The following is an 18490-nucleotide window of genomic DNA, read 5'->3' on the forward strand; positions in this document are numbered from 1 at the left end:
AGGTCCATATCTACTGGGGTGGTGAGGTGCAAAACATCTTTAAGCTGATAGGACTGATGAGGGAGGAGAAGTCAGTTGAAAAGAGGCATCTCACTGCCTCACGAGTAAGACTTTTGGTATTCATTTTGTATTTAGGACACTCCCAGCCAGTGGAGGTATGGGCCTACAAAAGATGCAGTAGAAGGTCTTCATTGCTGGACAGAAATATCTTTAAGTAGAAAGACAATAATGGATATTCCCTCAATGTACATCACAGCCTGTCGGGCTTATTGGTGCAATTTTTTAACAAAATATAAATACCCTTAGATCATATCGGGTTACAAAATTTGAATTGAAAGTATGCAATATTTTAGACCTGTCTAATGCATGGATTTTGTTTTGTTGATTATACAAATCTGAATGTTGTTGCAATAAAGCCTGGGACGTTTGAAAATGTAACTAAACATCCTCAAGTTGACATCATCATTATTGAAAAAATGGATGGAGTAAATAAGCCACCTATTTTCTTAGACACTGTGGGCGAACCATCCATTCCGTGGCCAGTGTGGAAAAACATCTTTGAGAATTACATAAAAGCTATGGATGATACCCATTTCGGTTCTAGTACAAAAAGGCAATACTATTGATTTGCTTAGGAGTAGAAGGTTAAAGAGCTGTCAAATATCACAAAACGGGAAAGGATGCTGCTGGGAATATTATAACAGATGTACATGAGGAAGAATTAAAAAAGCTTACACCAACATTGCACAGAATAAATAAATGTTGTGCTGTGTTTTCCACTAGGCCTTAAAGAGATTTTAGCAATTTGCAAATGTACTGAAAGAGCTGGCAGCGGCATGTGACTTTGGAGCCATGACTGAACAAATGGTGAGAGGCAAGTCAATACTGTAGTGCAAAAATTATAAGGTACAAGAAAAATTATCCTTGAGCACAAAATCCTATGGTCAAGGAGATATTCACCATTGCCAAGATGAAAGAACAATCACTGAGATGAGTAAAAGAATTAGAGAGGAGTTGGGCAAAGAGGGTCGGTGCAACCTTCTGATGGCAAAAGGCAGATAAAGTGGTCACAAATCTCCCCTGATGAATTTTACAAGTCAGTGAAAGACTCAACTGCTAGTGAGTTAGCACTGTGTACTTCATCGCATATACCTCCGGGGGAGGTCATTTGTGCGTTTAATACCATCTCTGCTAAAGTTGGTGACCTTTTAAGTATCCCGGGCCGACGCCCAGCTATCCAGGCTCCTAGATGGTTTGACTACTCCTCTTCTCTGGTGGCTAGAGAGCTGAGGGAAGCTATAAACAGTAGCCCAGGAAATCAGATCTTAGTCAGATCACGTTAAAGAGACTACAAACTGGAACTGGCCAAACGCATGCCCGCTTTGGAAGAAGGGGCATGGAGAGGGTTAGTTGAGGCTATCACGCTAAGGAATAGCTCAAGATTTTGGAGCATCATTAACAGTCCCTTACTAAACCACGATGAAGGCTGTGCAGTAGTTGCACATATCACAGAGGATGAGTGGGTGCTCAATTTTGACACAATGTTTGAGAGCCCCGCTGAGCTAGGTCACCTGCCAAATCGTGAGACAGTTAGCACTGATCTGGTCTTTTGTATGGAAGAGATTGAGGAGGGTATCATCACGCTGACCAGTAATATAGCCTCAGGACCCGACAGTATCCCTCCGGATCACTATAAATCAGATCCAATCTTTTGGGCTCCGGTCCTTGCTACAGTAGTCAATGCTGCAGCAAGGACAGGCTGCCCGAGTCCTGGGCTACCGCAACCATTGTTCCAGTTTTTTAAAAGGGTAATCGTGATAGCCCCCACTGTTACAGACCAATTTCACTGTTAGACTTAGTGGTGCGCTGAATGCTTCGAGAAAGAATGACTAGCTGGGCAGAGAAACACACAATGTTGGGCTGACTAACATGCATTTTTTGGGGGCGCTAATGGGCCTTTTGTTGGTTTTCGCCTGCTAACGCTGGAATTCCTATCGCCATCACGCTAATGTTAGCAGCAGTTTTCACTGCTGATACATGAAGCTATCTCCATGAAGCAATGTCTTTTACATACATTGCTAACAAGGTAATATTTTTTCACGGTACAAAGCGGTAAGGAAACTACCGCTAACTAGCGTTAGTTTTAGCCAGTCCTTGTACATATGCCCCAGAGACTCTTGGTTCGGCGCTATTCCTCTATGGTAAATATTATTCAACATCAGTGATTTACCTCTTGCTGGTTTAATGAATAGCTGGTAAACCTTTTTTACCCTCCTTTAATTTGTAGTTCATTGACTACTGTTCCCATGTAATTAGACCACCAAATGTACTACCAGCTTTAGGGTGATGCACAGTAGGAGAATTCGTGTAACCAGATATATGAACTGGTGAAGTGGCCCACGTTTCTTGAAAAAGGCAACATTGAAGGTTTTTAATAAAGGTTCCCCAGTCTGTCTGCTAATTTTGATGTAATACCTGCCAAATTCCAGGTACGTGGTGTACTTGGCGGGGTTATCGTTTATACAACAACTTTGTTTTCCCTTTCCTTGCTATGTTCAAATCTGAAGTTATTAGGTTCAGAGGTGAGTTGAGCAGTTGAGCAGTTGAGCAAGACATTTTTAGATGTTTTCGTTTAAGAAACCACTGGTGAATGATGCTCCACTTACTGGGTTAAATAGTGCACTTAATTGATCTACTGTGGTGTGAATCAATACAGGCTCACCTACCTAATGTGTTATAGGGTTGGGAGCCAGTTCATCTCTTTAACACGGGTTTTTCCGGGTTGACACTGTTTGAGCTCTCACTGCATTTAGAAAAATTCTAAGTATTTCTAAATCTGGCGATGGCTGTCAATCCCTGGGGCTGGTTTAGTTTAAACTGGAACACAAACTAATGAAATACAGTTTGGAAAATTGTGCAAGTCCTAGGCCCTGCCAGCATCTATAAACAGCGTATGCAACTTTTCTGGCTAGCTTTTCTTGCCAACTCTGTCAGCACAGCGACGGACTGTGGTTATCGAAAAATGGCGCTTTCCGAGACAACACTGACTTTTCTTGCTGTTTGTACTTCTTTCCTGCTTTTAATCTATACATGGAAATGGATCTTCAAAAGTAGCAACTTGCCTCCTGGTCCCCTTCCTCTGCCATTGATCGGTAACTTGCATCAAATAAAAACCAGCGACATGGTGAAATCCCTGAGTATGGTGAGTGTTTTCCGCCAATGTTTCATGATTAGACAAAAAGACGATGCTTCTTTTTCAATTACGATTTAATAAACTCTACCAGAGTGCTTGCTTCTCTTTTGAAAAATCGCAGGCTGTAAGTTGCCAAATAGTTTGCCATGTCTTTCTTTTCTTAATTCCACTTCATGCCGCGTTCCATCATCACATAACGCCTCCTGTCCCTTTATCGCACCCTTACAGTCACTTGTATATCCTTTCTGTGGCTTTTGGTCACTTCTTTTTCACCTCTCTCTCCCTCCTTCCTTCTCACTTTGTTTTTCTCTCTTCCTTCAGATGAGAATGAAACAAAACTCACAGTCTCCAGGAATTAATGCTTGTCTTGAGAATTTGTATCTCTTCCTTTTAGCATTTTAATAAACAAAAAATCATCCTTCACATATAAACCTGAAAACTTTAGAAACGACAAGCAGATTGTGTTGCGAATTAAGCTTGAAAGGAGAGAAGCAGCCCCTAAATGGTGTGTGATATGGAGTGCAATGTATTTAAATGTTTCAGAGTGCACTGAAATCCATAGTCTGGCTCTCCTTGCGCTACACTGCAAAATGCACCTCATGGCCGAAGAAAGAAAGCAAGCTTATTCAACTTTCTCTTGAAAAGTGGTAAAGAAGACTCCTGACTAATGTCAGCAAGAAAAAAAAAGGCGTGGCCACTGAATGAAATGACTCCGGGGCAGATTTACGAGTCTCTTGCGCCACTTATGCGCCGCCATTGCGTCACTTTTGTGACACAGCGGCGGTGTAAACCATGTGCCATGTTACGCCCTATTTATAACGTGACGCACCTAGGGAAATGCGTCATGCTGTAATGCCCTGCACCACATAAAACCTGCGTCATTTTTCATGTGGGCGTTCCGGCACGGTGGGGGGGGGGATCGTTCCGGCGCAGTAAAGCCTTAGTAGAGTGCCTGAGTGAAATCTCCAAGATTCCCCTCTGTCACTTTTCCGACGCAGCTGCGTCAAAACCTTGAGCCTGCTTGAAGCAGGTGTAAGGCGTGAGGCACCACGTTATGTATGAGCAGGCCACGAGTATTGCTGGAGATGCTTCGCGCTTGCGAAACAACTCCAGCAATGCGCCACCCTTCCGACGGAAGATGCATCACGCATCTGTTTATCCATGCGCCATGATGTGCCGCATAGTAAATGCTGCGCATCTGTGGTGGCGCAAGGGTAAACTTGTGTGACACATCTTACCTGGGGCATCCTTGCTTATTTGCAGGGATGCGCCAGTCGTCATAAATCTGCCCCTCAATCTTTAGTGTAAAGCCAAGTGTTTCTGTATATTCATGATGAAAATGTGAGTACTATTTTTCCATATTCGCAGAATATATAAAACTGTACATTTTACAAAAAAAGAACGGTAATGTAGTAGGCTTTTTGGCAACAACAGTAGACTCAGTGGAAATCAGATCTCAATGGGGCTAGGTGCCTCAGGAGATAAGGGCTGGCCAGCGTCATGAATTGCACGGCAGCAGAGGTCATTAGTAGTAGGATGTTTGCAGGGCTGACAGATGTGTGAATTGAATGTGCCTATCTTCGGGGTCACAGACCATCTGTGCGACAATAGGATAGAGTAAAGGTCCAGCAGCACAGATGAAACAAAGAGAGCCAGGCGCAACACAAGGGGCCTCATTTATGAGAAATGACGCATCGCTGCGTGAAAGCAGCGATGCGTCACTTCTCAGTGCGCACTCCTTGCGACAATCCTGATGCGTCATATTTAATGTATGACGCATCACGTCGCAAGGAGTTACAGATACGTCAGTATTTCTGACGTATCTGTAAGCGCAAAAGTGACGCATTGCTGGAGTGTGTCACAAAAGTGACGCAACTCCAGTAATGCGTCCATTCACATGGGGCAAGCCCCATGTGAATGGGCCTGCGTCAATCTTACGCCTGATGTGAGGCAGGCGCAAGATTGTGACGCAACGGCGTCCTAAAAGTGACGCAGTGAAATCTCATAGATTTCACTGTGTCACTTCTACGACCCTTCCTTGCGTCAATACGCCCCCCTTGCATACATTATACCTGGCGCAGGTATAATGTGGCGCAGGGGTTTACAAAGTGACGCATCTACCTAGATGCGTCACTTTGTAAATATGGCGCAACAAGGCGCATTTTTACGCCACTGGTGCATCACAAAAAGTGACCACCGGCGGTGTAAAAGTGACGCACAGCCTCATAAATGAGGCCCAAGGAGTTTCTGAAATAAACAGCGTGCACCATATATCACAAGCAAACTTTATTTTAGTGCATGTAACTAAACAAGCAGCCAAGGCATCAGAGAGATGTCCACCCCGTCCAAGGGTCTTCTCATTTGCTGTATAAGGTTTGGTGATGCACCTTTACCCAGTTAGCCCATTTTCAGGCATATGACTTAATTTTGTGCCAACTTCTGGTCCTTGTCTATTTCAAAAGAAAATGGTGGTTCAGTGAGTTTGTTGGATGGATTTTCCTGAGCGAAGTATTGAGGATGGCAGAAGTCGAGTTAATGTGGTGGGGGGGTGAGAGCTGTGGACATATGTAAAAACATAAATGAGTCTTTGATGGGCCTTCGCCGTTCACATGTAAAATGTAGGACTTTCAGTGGGTGCAGCTCAGATATGAAATGTAGGACTTTCAGTGGGCACATATAGGGGTGTCCTATGCATTAAGAATTTGCAGAACTATGCGTTCAAGTAATCAAAGCTTGTGTCCCTTTTTGGGGTTCCATGGTGCAAGGCCAATGCAAACCCTTGATAAATATGCCCCAAAGAGTAACACGACCCATTAACAATAGAGCTACAGTATAGGAAAAGGTCAACAAGTCAAGTTGATGTTTTGATCCCCTGACAAATGACGGGATTATCATTAGGGCTCTTTTATGTACAGCTGAGACCGAGATTAGTACTGCAATAAAAGAATAAAGCTAAGAAAAAAGGGAAGGAATGGTGTTAGTTGCAGGTAAGAATCAATAGTACTCACATAACAGCAGGGTCTATATATGTTCTGCGAGGATAAAAGAAAGAGAGATATACAAAGAATTAGTGAACCTTCTATATGAAAACCACAACATGGATGATGCCTCAAGTGGTGAGCAAAGTTTACATTACTTCAGCACTGCTTTCCAATGCACATATTTCTCAGAGAAAGTAAATCCCAAAACATCACCTGTTTGCATTACTTTTTGTGACATTGGACCATCGCAAAGCCTTGAGAAAACTTGACATTGATATTTTATTTTTTATATAGTGCAATGGTTTAAAAAAAAGACTAAACACTATAATAATAATAAGACATTGATTTAAATTTAATATGGGCCCTTAGCAACCCAGTGATTGCTCTATTATCTCTTTCTATGCTGGTGTTTGATACCACTAATAAGTCCAAGTTCAAGTTCAAGTTCAGGAATTTATATAGCGCGCTACTCACCCAGAGGGTCTCAAGGCGCTTGGGAAGAGGATCGTTATTTGTCGAATAGCCAGGTTTTGAGTTATTTTCTGAAGGAGATGTGGTTCTGTGTAAGGCGGAGATGAGTGGGGAGAGAGTTCGAGGTCTTGGCCGCCAAGTAGGAGAAGGATCTACCTCCCATGGTGGATCTTTGGATACGCGGAACTGCAGCGAGGCCTTGATTGGAGGATCTTAGTTGGCGGGTGGGTGTGTAGAAAAATAGTCGAGTGTTGAGGCATTCGGGCCCTAGTTTGTAGAGGGCCTTGTGTGCGTGGGTGAGGAGACGTAATGTTATTCTCTTGTTGACGGGAAGCCAGTTGAGGTCTTTCAGGTGGCCGGTAATGTGATCTTGGCGAGGGATGTCCAAAATGAGTCTCGCTGATGCGTTTTGGATGCCTTGGAGTTTTTTTTGTAATTTGGCTGTGATTCCAGGGTAGAGGGTGTTTCCGTAGTCTAGTCGACTCGTACCTAGTGCGTGGGTGACAATCTTTCTTGTCTCGGCGGGGATCCAGTGGAAGATTTTTTTGAGCATACGAAGTACGTTGAAGCAGGAGGATGAGACGGCGTTGACTTGTCTTGTCATCGAGAGGGAGGAGTCTAGGATGAAGCCTAGGTTACGTGCGTGGTCTGTGGGTATGGGTGCAGAACCCAGATCCGAAGGCCACCATGAGTCGTCCCAGGCAGAGGGGGATGATCCAATGATGAGCACTTCCGTTTTGTCTGAGTTGAGTTTTAGGCGGCTGTTTTTCATCCATACGGCTACTTCTTTCATGCCTTCGTGAAGATTGGTTTTGGCGGTGTTGGGGTCTTTGGTGAGGGAAAGGATCAGCTGGGTGTCATCAGCGTAGGAGATGATGTTAAGGTTGTGTTGTCGCGCGATGGAAGCTGGTGGACTCACTTAAACGTTGAAGAGGGTGGGACTAAGTGATGATCCTTGTGGTACACCGCAGATGACTTCGGTGTTCTCTGATTTGAATGGGGGAAGTCGGACTCTCTGAGTTCTCCCAGCTAGGAACGACTTGATCCAGTCCAAGGCTTTTCCTTTTATGCCGATGTTGCTGAGGCGTTGTATGAGTGTGCTGTGACAGACAGTGTCGAAGGCGGCGGAGAGGTCGAGTAGAATGAGTGCTACTGTTTCTCCGTTGTCCAGAAGTGATCGGATGTCGTCTGTTGCTGCGATGAGGGCAGTTTCGGTGCTGTGTTTGGCTCGGAATCCAGATTGTGAGGGGTCGAGGGAGTTGTTGGATTCGAGGAAGGCGGCGAGTTGGCTATTGACGGCTTTCTCGATGACTTTGGCCGGGAATGGGAGGAGGGATATGGGGCGGTAGTTTTTGAGTTCAGAGGGGTCTGCTGTGGGTTTTTTCAGGAGGGCGCTGACTTCGGCATGTTTCCAGCTTTCAGGGAAGGTAGCAGAGTAGAAGGAGCAGTTGATGACATCACGGAGATGGGGTGCGATGATGGAGTCTGCTTTGTTGAAGATGTGGTGGGGACATGGGTCGGTTGGCGAGCCGGAGTGGATGGAATTCATTAGGCGGATGGTGTCTTCGGTGGTGATTGGATTCCAGGCGCTGAGATTGTTAGAGGTCGGTTTAGGTTCTGAGGGGGGTAGAAAAGATTGTTCGTTAGAACTGTTTTCGAAGCTGTTGTGTATGTCGGCAATTTTGTTGTAGAAGAAGGAAGATAACGAATTGCAGAGGTCTTGGGAGGGAGTGATGTCGTTTGAGGCTGCGGTGGGGTTGGTGAATTCTTTGACGATGTTGAATAGTTCCTTGCTGTTATGGGCGTTGTTGTCGAGTCGATTCTTGAATGCTGATTTCTTGGTGGACCGAATCAGCTGGTTGTGTTTGCGGGTGGCTGCCTTGAAGGTGGTCATGTTGTCTGGGTTGGGTTTTTTCTCCATGTTTTCTAGAGAGTACGGCATAGCTTCTTGGATTTCTTAAGGTCATCGTTGAACCAGGGGGCCTTTTTGCTGTCTTGTTTGGTGTGATGGTTTGAATTTGATGGCAGCTTGGTTTGGGTCCGATGAGAGGGCGGGTTGGTTTTGGTTGAGCGATGTGAGGAGTTGGTCTGTGGTGATTTTGTTCCATTTTCTTCGGGGAATGGGTTGTGGGGGGTTGTGGGTCGAGGTGGTTTTGTAGCTGAAGTGAACACAACTGTGGTCCGTCCAATGGAGAGCTGTGGTGCGATCGAAGGAGATGTGTTTGCTGGAAGTGAAGATTGGGTCGAGCGTATGACCGGCTACATGGGTGGGGGTGTCAACAAGTTGTTTGAGGCCGAGATTGGCCAAATTGTCCAGAAGGGTGGTGGTGTTGCTGTTGTTTTTCTTTTCCAGGTGGAAGTTGAGGTCTCTTAGTAAAATGTAGTTCACGGAGGCGAGGGCATGTGGACTGATGAAGTCAGTGATGTCCTCGCTGAATTGTTTACGGGTTCCTGGAGGCCTGTAGATGAGGGTGCCTCTGAGTGTGGTCCTAGGGTCGGTGTGGATCTGGAAGTGGAGGTGTTCGGCGGTTGTAAGGTGGTCATCGGAGCTGATTGTGATTTTGATGGTGTTCTTATGGACGATGGCGATGCCTCCACCTGTTTGGACGGGGCGGTCTTTTCGGACGATCTTGTAGTTGTTCGGGATGGCTATGGCGATGTCGGGTGTTGATGATGAGTTCATCCATGTTTCAGTAAGGAAGGCGACGTCCGGTGATGTAGTGTCGAGTAGGTCCCAGAGTTCGATGGCGTGTCTGTGGACCAAGCGGGTGTTCAGCAGGATGCACTTCAGGTGGTTAGAGTCGGAGCTGAGTTTGGGGTTAGCGGATGTGGTATGGCTTTTGATGCTGGTAAATTTGCAGGAGTGGCAAGCGAAAGGACAGTGGGAACGTCCCGGGGTAGCTTCGTAGCATTGAGGTTTGCGTCCGGGGTTAAGGGCTAGGAGGGTGGTGGCGTCATATGATATGATTGTGACCGCCTGGACATCGTCCTGAACGGCCGCTCCCCTCGCTCCCTGCTCCCAGCCCAGTGCAGCGTCCACAGCTCACAGCTGAATCTGGTTTTGCCTGTGACTCGCCTGCAGAGTCTGGTATCGTTGTTCTAACCTGCTCAATTCGCTCTGTGCATTATCTAGTGGCAGCGCTTAGTAACTTATTTGTGCATTTAGTTTTGGCAGCGCTTTTAACCTGTAGTGCATTCATTTTAGACAGCTTGTCTTAAAATTGTCAGCGCTCTTACCGGGACTCTCTGTGTGAGCACGCTGGTACTTATTTGCATTTGAAATTACCTGCCTTTGCATTGTGCCCTCCCGGTTTCACTTTCCAGCCCCCCCACCATCTTGTTGTTGTGCTTTTCCCCTGGCCCGCCTCCACGTCCACGCCTACCAGCGGACCCTCCCACGCTCCGCCCCCTCCACCACCTATGTTAATCAGATGTCCCAACGCGCAGCGTCCACGCGCTTCGGCCACGCCGAAGGTGCGCCAAAGGTAAGCCCGTCTACGCCCGTCCGCGCCTGGACCGCGCCCAGCGCCAGACCCCCTGGCCCTCGCGCTGCCCTGCCCTCCCGCATTACCTACGATGCCGCCACCCTCCTAGCCCTCAACCCCGGTCGCGCCCCCAACTGCGTCCAAGCCGCTCCCGGACACACCCATGGTCCTTTCTCCTGCTACTCCTGCAAATTCAGCGGCACCGTCAACATCTCCGCTACGACCACACCACAGATTCCCGACCCCAACCACCTACAATGTATCCTTCTCAACACCCGCTCGGTCCACAGGCACGCCATTGACCTATGGAACCTACTAGATACCATCTCTCCAGACGTCGCCTTCCTAACGGAAACATGGATGAACGCTTCCTCCGCCCCAGACATCACCATTGCCATCCCTGAAGAATATAAGATCACACGCAAGGACCGTACCAACCACACAGGAGGAGGCATCGCTATCGTCCATAAGAAATCTATCCGCATCTCAACCAGCTCTGACGCCAACCTCGCCAACTCCGAACACCTTCACTTCCAGATCCACATCGACCCCAAGACCACACTCAGAGGCACCCTCCTCTACAGACCACCAGGACCCCGCGCAAAATTCAGTGAGGACATCACGGACTTCATCACTCCACACGCGCTCCCCTCCAAAGACTACATCCTTCTGGGAGACCTCAACTTTCACCTTGAAAAGACCAACGACTGCAACACCACCACCCTGCTGGACAACCTCGCCAACCTCGGACTTAAACAACTAGTCACTTCCCCCACCCACATCGCAGGTCACACACTCGACCCCATCTTCACCTCCAGCAACCATGTCTCCTTCAGCCACACTACGGACCTCCTCTGGACTGACCACAGCTGCGTTCACTTCACCTACAACAAGCCAAAACCCACCAACCACCTCCAACCAACTCTGCAAAGAAATTGGAACAAGATCACCACCGACCAGATCTCCGCATCGCTCCTTCTAAACACACCAGCCCACTCTTCCAATCCAAACCAAGCCGCCGCCAACCTCACCCTATGGCTATCCAACACCGCCGACACCCTAGCACCACTGAAAAAACGTCAAAGCAAACCTGGCAGCAAGAAGGCCTCATGGTTCAACGATGATCTTAAGAAGTCCAAGAAACTCTGCCGCTCCCTTGAAAAGGCCTGGAAAAAAGACCCATCCACTAGCACCAAGGACGCCTTCAAAAACGCCACCCGCACTCACCACCAACTAATCCGAAAGGCCAAGAAAACAGCATTCAAGGATCGACTCGACAACAACGCCCACAACAGCAAGGAACTTTTCAACATCGTCAAAGAATTTTCCAACCCCTCGGCCAACTCCAACGACATCACCCCCTCTCAAGCCCTCTGCGACTCCCTAGCCTCATTCTTCCACAACAAGATTGCAGACATCCACAACAGCTTCGACAACGAACCCGGAAACCAACCAACCCAACCATTTGCTGAACATTCTCCCCCCGTGAACACCCTCAACGACTGGAACCCAATCTCCACTGAGGACACCATCTGCCTGATGAATTCCATCCACTCAGGTTCCCCCACAGACCCTTGTCCTCATCACATCTTCAACAAAGCAGACTCCGTCATAGCACCGCACCTCCGAGACGTCATCAACTGCTCCTTCAACTCCGCCACCTTCCCGGAAAATTGGAAACACGCTGAACTCACCGCCCTTCTGAAAAAACCCACAGCGGACCCCACCGAACTCAAAAATTACCGCCCCATTTCGCTCCTCCCATTCCCGGCCAAAGTCATCGAGAAAGCCGTCAACAACCAGCTCGCCGCTTTCCTCGAAGCCAACAAATCCCTCGACTCCTCACAATCTGGCTTCCGAGCAAAACACAGCACTGAGACCGCCCTCATCGCAGCAACAGACGACATTTGAACTCTATTGGACAATGGAGACACAGTCGCCCTCATCCTCCTCGACCTCTCGGCAGCATTCGACACAGTCTGCCACAGCACCCTGTTACAACGCCTCAATAACATCGGAATACAAGGAAAAGCACTTGAATGGATCACCTCATTCCTCTCCGGAAGAACCCAGAGAGTCCGCCTCCCACCATTCAAGTCCGAGGCCACTGAAGTCATCTGTGGCGTACCTCAAGGATCCTCACTCAGCCCCACCCTCTTCAACGTTTACATGAGCCCCCTCGCGACCATCGCCCTCCAACACAACCTCAACATCATCTCTTACGCGGATGACACTCAACTTATCCTGTCTCTCACCAATGACTCCAGTACCGCCAAAACTAACCTACACGAAGGAATGAAAGAAGTTGCCGAATGGATGAAACAAAGCCGTCTGAAACTGAACTCAGACAAAACAGAAGTCCTCATCTTAGGTACATCCCCCTCTGCATGGGACGACTCCTGGTGGCCGGAAGCCCTTGGAAAAGCACCCATCCCGACAGACCACGCACGGAACCTTGGCGTCATCCTGGATTCTTCACTCTCAATGAACAGACAAGTCAGCGCCGTATCCTCATCATGCTTCAACATTCTTCGCATGCTCAGAAAAACATTTCGCTGGATCCCCACCGAAACAAGGAAAACAGTCACCCATGCTCTAGTCACGAGCCGACTGGACTACGGAAACACCCTCTACGCAGGTACTACCGCTAAACTCCAGAAGAAACTCCAACGAATCCAAAACGCCTCAGCCAGGATCATATTAGACATCCCGCGCAACGAACACATCTCCGGTCACCTGAAAGACCTCCACTGGCTACCCGTCAATAAGAGAATCACTTTCCGACTGCTAACTCACGCACACAAATCACTCTACGACATCGGACCAGAATGCCTCAACTCACGACTGTCCTTCTACACCCCCTCCTGCCAACTACGTTCTTCCAACCAAGCCCTCGCCACTGTACCTCGCATCAACAGGACCACCATGGGAGGCAGATCCTTCTCATACCTGGCTGCTAAAACATGGAACTCACTCCCCGCCTACCTTCGCCTCACCCAGAACCACCTAGCATTCAGAAAACAACTTAAAACGTGGATATTTGACAAATAATCCTCCTCCCCTTTCTAAGCGCCTTGAGACCCTATGGGTAGGTAGTGCGCTATATAAATTATCTGACTTGACTTGACTTGACTATGCGGGAGGGATGGGTGTTGCGAGGACCAGGGGGTCTGGCGCTGGGCGCGGTCCAGGCGAGGACGGGCGTAGACGGGCTTACCTTTGGCGCGCCTTTGGGGCGCGACCGCTGCGCGTGAACGCTGCGCACAAATGAATCAGTCATATGTGGATAGTGGGAGGGGAGGGGCGAGGGAGGGTCAGCTGGGAGGAGGGGCAGGCTGTGGAGGACGGGCTCTGCGGCACAACAACAGGTGAAATGGCCGCGAAAAACAAAAGTGGAGATAGGCTGGGGCACAGAGTTAAATTATGGCTGGGACAATCTGTCTTGCAAGTGTGATTATAATCGTAAGAAAATACAGACAATGTGCATTTAAATAACGCAGCACAAATAGCGCTACAGCTGCAAATGCGCGATTCTGAATCACAGTGCTACAAACCCCTAAAAGCGCTATAAGTATTTCAAAGTGATACAATGGTTAACGCGCTATTGCTTTAAGCAATATTGGTGCCAGCAAATAAAAATCAGCAATTCAGTTCCGAGCGTAGCTACAATACCAGGTGATGACTGGTGAAAGACTTTCTGCAAAGTTTCACACATCACTTGCTTGAGGAGCTCATCCCCAGCAGTGCAAGGAAATTCCCGCCTCAGTGAAGATCAAGATCGTCGCAGCGCCTATTGCCGCTGCAAGAACCGAAGCATCCTTTGCTTGCGGAACGCAGCGCTCCAGTGCGGGAAAAGTACCATTGCTGCGAGTATAGTCGCAGAGCCTGTCGTCACTTGGTGAGATTGTCGTAGCGCTTGGTTGCGGACCCCATCATATCACTGCGAGAGTTGTCGCAGAGCCATGGCATCGAGGGGCCGTGAGAGGGGAAAATCGAAGCTGCGCATCATTGCCGGACCAGCGTTCGTTGCCGTCCTGAAGATCGTCACATCGTACCCTTGCAAGATGCTTCCTACGAAACCTGCGCACCAGAATCCATACATGGTATTGCATCCCTCTCCATACAGACCGGAGTCACCGCAACATGCCCGCTGCGTCCAGCGGGGTTGACGCATCACCTCCCTAGGGTCTCAGGAGTGTCGCATCGCTTGTTTTTCAACGCTGCAGCTTTCACTTGGAACTTTTGTTGCATCTAAAGGTACTTTCGGCTAAAACGTGACGCAACTGTGGATTATTTTAACTCAACCTTAAGAACTCTATTAAAACCATATTCTTGAACTGTGTATGTTGGATTTTTGTCGTTTTAGTCTTGTTTAGTTTAGATTAAATACGTCTATTTTTCTAAACTGGTGTGGAGTCTATTTGTGGTGTTTTCACTGTGTTACTGTGAGTGTTGGTACAAATACTTTACACATTGCCTTTGATAAGCCTGTCTGCTCGTGCCAAGCTACCAATGGGGTGAGCAGGGGTTATCTAAAGAGTGTATCCCCTTACCCTGACTAGAGGCCAGGGTCCCTATTTGTCACAAGTACCTACCTGTGCCAACTAGAGACCCCAAAATCTAACAAGGGCACTCACCCCCTCCTCAAATTCATGTGCTTGTTGAAACCCCACATTTCAAAGTGGATGCTATTCAGGACTCAAGGTTCAGTTGAGTGTAGCTCAAATGTATGATAGCCTGGAAGGTCTAGAGATTGACAAACCACTCACTAGAATACTCATGCTTGCACTTCTCGGGCGGTTGTTGTAGGAAGTTGACTTTTTATGCAGTGTACCAAAGTAGGGGCACACCATTTTTGGTTTACATGGGCTTACTTTAGTAATTCCAACTGCTTTATTTAAGGTAGTGTAATTGAGCAGCTTATGTTTATCAAAGGGGAGTGGTAAGATTTGTTGAACACACAGACTCAATAAATGGCACACACTCAAAACGAAATCCGAGACCAATTAATAAAAATAACACATCATTTTATATAATTATAGACAACAAGATCATCAGAATCAGGTAAGTACTTTCAGTGTTTAGAATTTTAAGATGACACAGTAAAATGCTCAAATAACAGTTTTTTGTGGTATGAGCCTCGAATGCAGTAAATATACAGGAGAAACACACTCCTTGAATATACTTTCAAGCAATTGCATGAAATACATTTTAGGACTTAGGGTGCTTGGGAGCCAAGGTCTAAAGAACCACCAGCAGTTTGGGTTTATCTGCCCTGGATTGTCTCCCGGTGCAGAGATTCTAGCCGCAATAATAGCTTTGAGCACTACACGGTTAAGTCAAAGTACCTGAAACAAGAAAAGGCTGCAAGTGGTGACAAGTCTGGCAGAACCCAAAAGTGGTTTATATCATAAGGGTCTCTGGGGCATGGGGATGCCATTGGGTTTCCATTAGCCCAGGCTGTGCGTCACGGGTGCAGTGGTGTTTTGGTCAGAGGGTCCTTTGTGTTGGAGGCTCTCACGGTTCTTGAGTTGACCTAGAGAGGGCAAAAAAACAAGCCAGCAGGGGAAATCATGGTGTGGGCCTTGTGGGTCCTGACGTCCCTTATTGGCAGGTCGGATTTTACGGTAGGGGTGTCCAGGTTTGACAATCAACAAGCCTTGGATGCAGCAAATGCTCTTGTTCCCCGGTTATTGGAGCTGGGAGACTCCTGGGGGTCTAGCATTGTGAAACTCACTGGAGAGATGGGGATGACCTCTTGGACACATGGTGACCTGTTTCTGATAAGATGTACCCTCGATGGGTCCCATAGTCATCAAAACAAAGTACCATACAAGTGCAGTTGGTGCCTGCAGATGCAGGGAAGTGGCTCCTCCACCCCAAGAGAGATGCTTAGTGGTTGTTGAAGTGCTGTACAGACCTCCAAGTGTTTAGAGAATGCACAGCTTTTGGACGAGTTGGGTCTTTGCCATGGTCAAGGTACCAGCAGGCAGGCAGGGTGTGGCGACAATTTCACACAGGAGTGCGCAATGTCATGTTTTAAGAATGGCTTGCACAATTTTCTTGTATCCTGCAATGGCAGCTAGCATGCAGTTTTATGTGTGGGTCCCTTTGGGTGGCATAATACATGCTGCAGCCCATACGGACCCTCTGTAGTACTGATGCCCTGGGTACTATAGGTACCCTTTACCAGGGATTTATAAGGGTTCTAAAGTCCTGGCAATAATGCAATATGAATGGCTTGAGTACCTTTCCCTTGTGGGACTTGAAACTCACAGGGGACTTTAATTCAAACCTAATTTATACTCCGGACGAGGACGAATCTACATCAGCAGACAACATACATTGGTCCGTCCCACATCCTATACCAGCCAATAAGGCTAAAAGTGGACCGCGTAGGACAAGGGTTGGTTAATGCCTCAGAGTTTCTTGGGCTAAGAGTATTGAACGGTAGAACTCCAGACGATTTCCCCCCTAAGTTTCCATTCCATGGGGAAGACAAGGTCAAGACTGGACTACACAGCAATCTCAGTATGGCTGATACCATCCCTATCGCACTTCTCGATAGAGTTCACAACCAGGAGTGACCATTCATATCAGCTGATACATTTTAGGTCAAAAATTACCAAACACCAGGTAAATACCACTTTTGATGGCAACATACACACAGTGGACCTAAAACATCTAAAATGGTCAAACGACACAATTGAATCATTGCAGATAAAAATAAAAAACGTGTTAATTACTAGCAAAATTGGAGCCCAGGACAAAATACAAGCATGGGAAAGCTTCACAGCTGAGCTAAAAACATTAATGCCGTCAGGACAAAAGCAGCCCAACGCCCGGGAAAAAACAACAACGTTAGGTCTAAGCATGGGCGGAAAATCCGTTCCGCTTGCGAATTTTGCGGATTTTCGGTAAATTCGCAATCCGCGAACGCTCGCGAATTTACCGAAAATCCACAAATTTTCACGCAGCGGATTATTTTTTCTTGGTGATACAATTTTGCGGTGTGCGGTGTAAGTTCGCAATTGCGAACATGTAGGTGCGGCGGGCAGCAACAATCTCGCACTCACGAAATTACAAAAATTGCAATTCTGCACAAGAAATCCACTAGCAAGCAGCATAGACCTTCTGAAAATGATGACTTTTTTCAGAATAACTCCTCAGGTTGACATTTGCCTGCACTTTTTTGGATTTGAGGCCTTTTGACTTTCTTTGGATCACTTTTGGATTAGAAACAACTTTCACAAGTAAGCTTGTTTGGGGCATTACAGTTGCTGTAATGCTGTTCTGCAGAAAAACGAGTTTTGCAAAAGTGAAAGCATTCAGCAGGTTCAAAAGTTCAAACTCATCATTAGTAACCATTCCCTGTAGTGCTTCCTGACTGGGGCCCCTCCAGAGTTCAGTTGCTAGTTGCAACAATTGTATGACCCTGCGCTGACCCTCACAGCAGGCTCATAGAATAGCTACAAGTAGGCCACAACGGTCCTGGAAAATAAAATTGCACTTCAACAGAAAGCAAATTACAGATAAGGAAGCAGGTGCCAGACTGGAACTTTAAAACAGTGACACATTAATAAATCAACCCCAAATTAATTCATGTCAGTTGAAGCAGGGCAAGTGTGCTTGCTTTTTCCCCCCATAATCTACAGTGATGATGAACCAGAGGGTGGCATTGATGTACCAGAGGGTGGCATGGGTGAAACAGAGGGTGGCAGGGGTGAAACAGAGTGTGCTGGGAACCTGTGATGATGAACCAGACGTAGAAACAACATAATCGCGACCGTTGCGGGCCGACATGTAAGTTCGCAATTGCGAACTGGTACAAAACCCTCGCGAACTGGCAGAAATCCTTGCGAACACAAAAAAAATCTGCAAATTCGCGAGAATTTGCGGATTTTGCGGATTGTGAGTTCGCAAATTCACAAAATTCGCGAACGCCAGATTCGCAAAATTCGCTCATGCTTAGTTAGGTCTGCGAACCCTGAAACGTAAACTCAAAAAATGCATAAGGATGCTAAAAAGAACAACTCCTGACACAGCAGCATGGGACAGTGTAAGATAGCTGCTGAGGAAATGTTATAAAAAAGACCTCTGGGAAGAAAAAAGAAAGAGCAGCAACAAATTCTGGGCCGAACTCCTCTGTAGCTCAAAGAAATCCAACTCAAAACAGTTTTGAATCATCATAAACAACCTGAACCGACAGGTTACAGTGTTATCCTCAAACATACAAGAATCTGAGTGGGTGGAATTTCTATCCAGGAGGTTTTGAGAAGCTCCCTTGCTAGAACCAATCATGGGAAACACCTATGATTGAGGGGAAGATCATGTAAAGCCCACTGGGTTCTTAGAAAGCA

The 18490-nt window shown here is 47.1% G+C and overlaps 1 protein-coding gene across 2 annotated transcripts in view; it reads left to right on the forward strand.

Annotated features, from left to right (window-relative positions):
* Nucleotides 1-3002: 3002 nt before the first annotated feature.
* The window catches only part of LOC147692371 (cytochrome P450 2G1-like), a 615414-nt gene continuing 599926 nt past the window's right edge, over nucleotides 3003-18490 (forward strand). For both annotated transcript variants that reach the window (XM_086938596.1, XM_086938597.1), the window contains exon 1: nucleotides 3003-3202. In XM_086938596.1, the coding sequence (XP_086794722.1) occupies nucleotides 3023-3202 (180 nt within the window). In that variant the 5' untranslated portion in view covers nucleotides 3003-3022. The remainder of the gene's footprint in view (nucleotides 3203-18490) is intronic.

The sequence above is a fragment of the Lissotriton vulgaris genome, chromosome 9, assembly GCF_964263255.1.
Source record: "Lissotriton vulgaris chromosome 9, aLisVul1.2, whole genome shotgun sequence".
Classification (NCBI taxonomy): Eukaryota; Metazoa; Chordata; class Amphibia; order Caudata; family Salamandridae; genus Lissotriton; species Lissotriton vulgaris.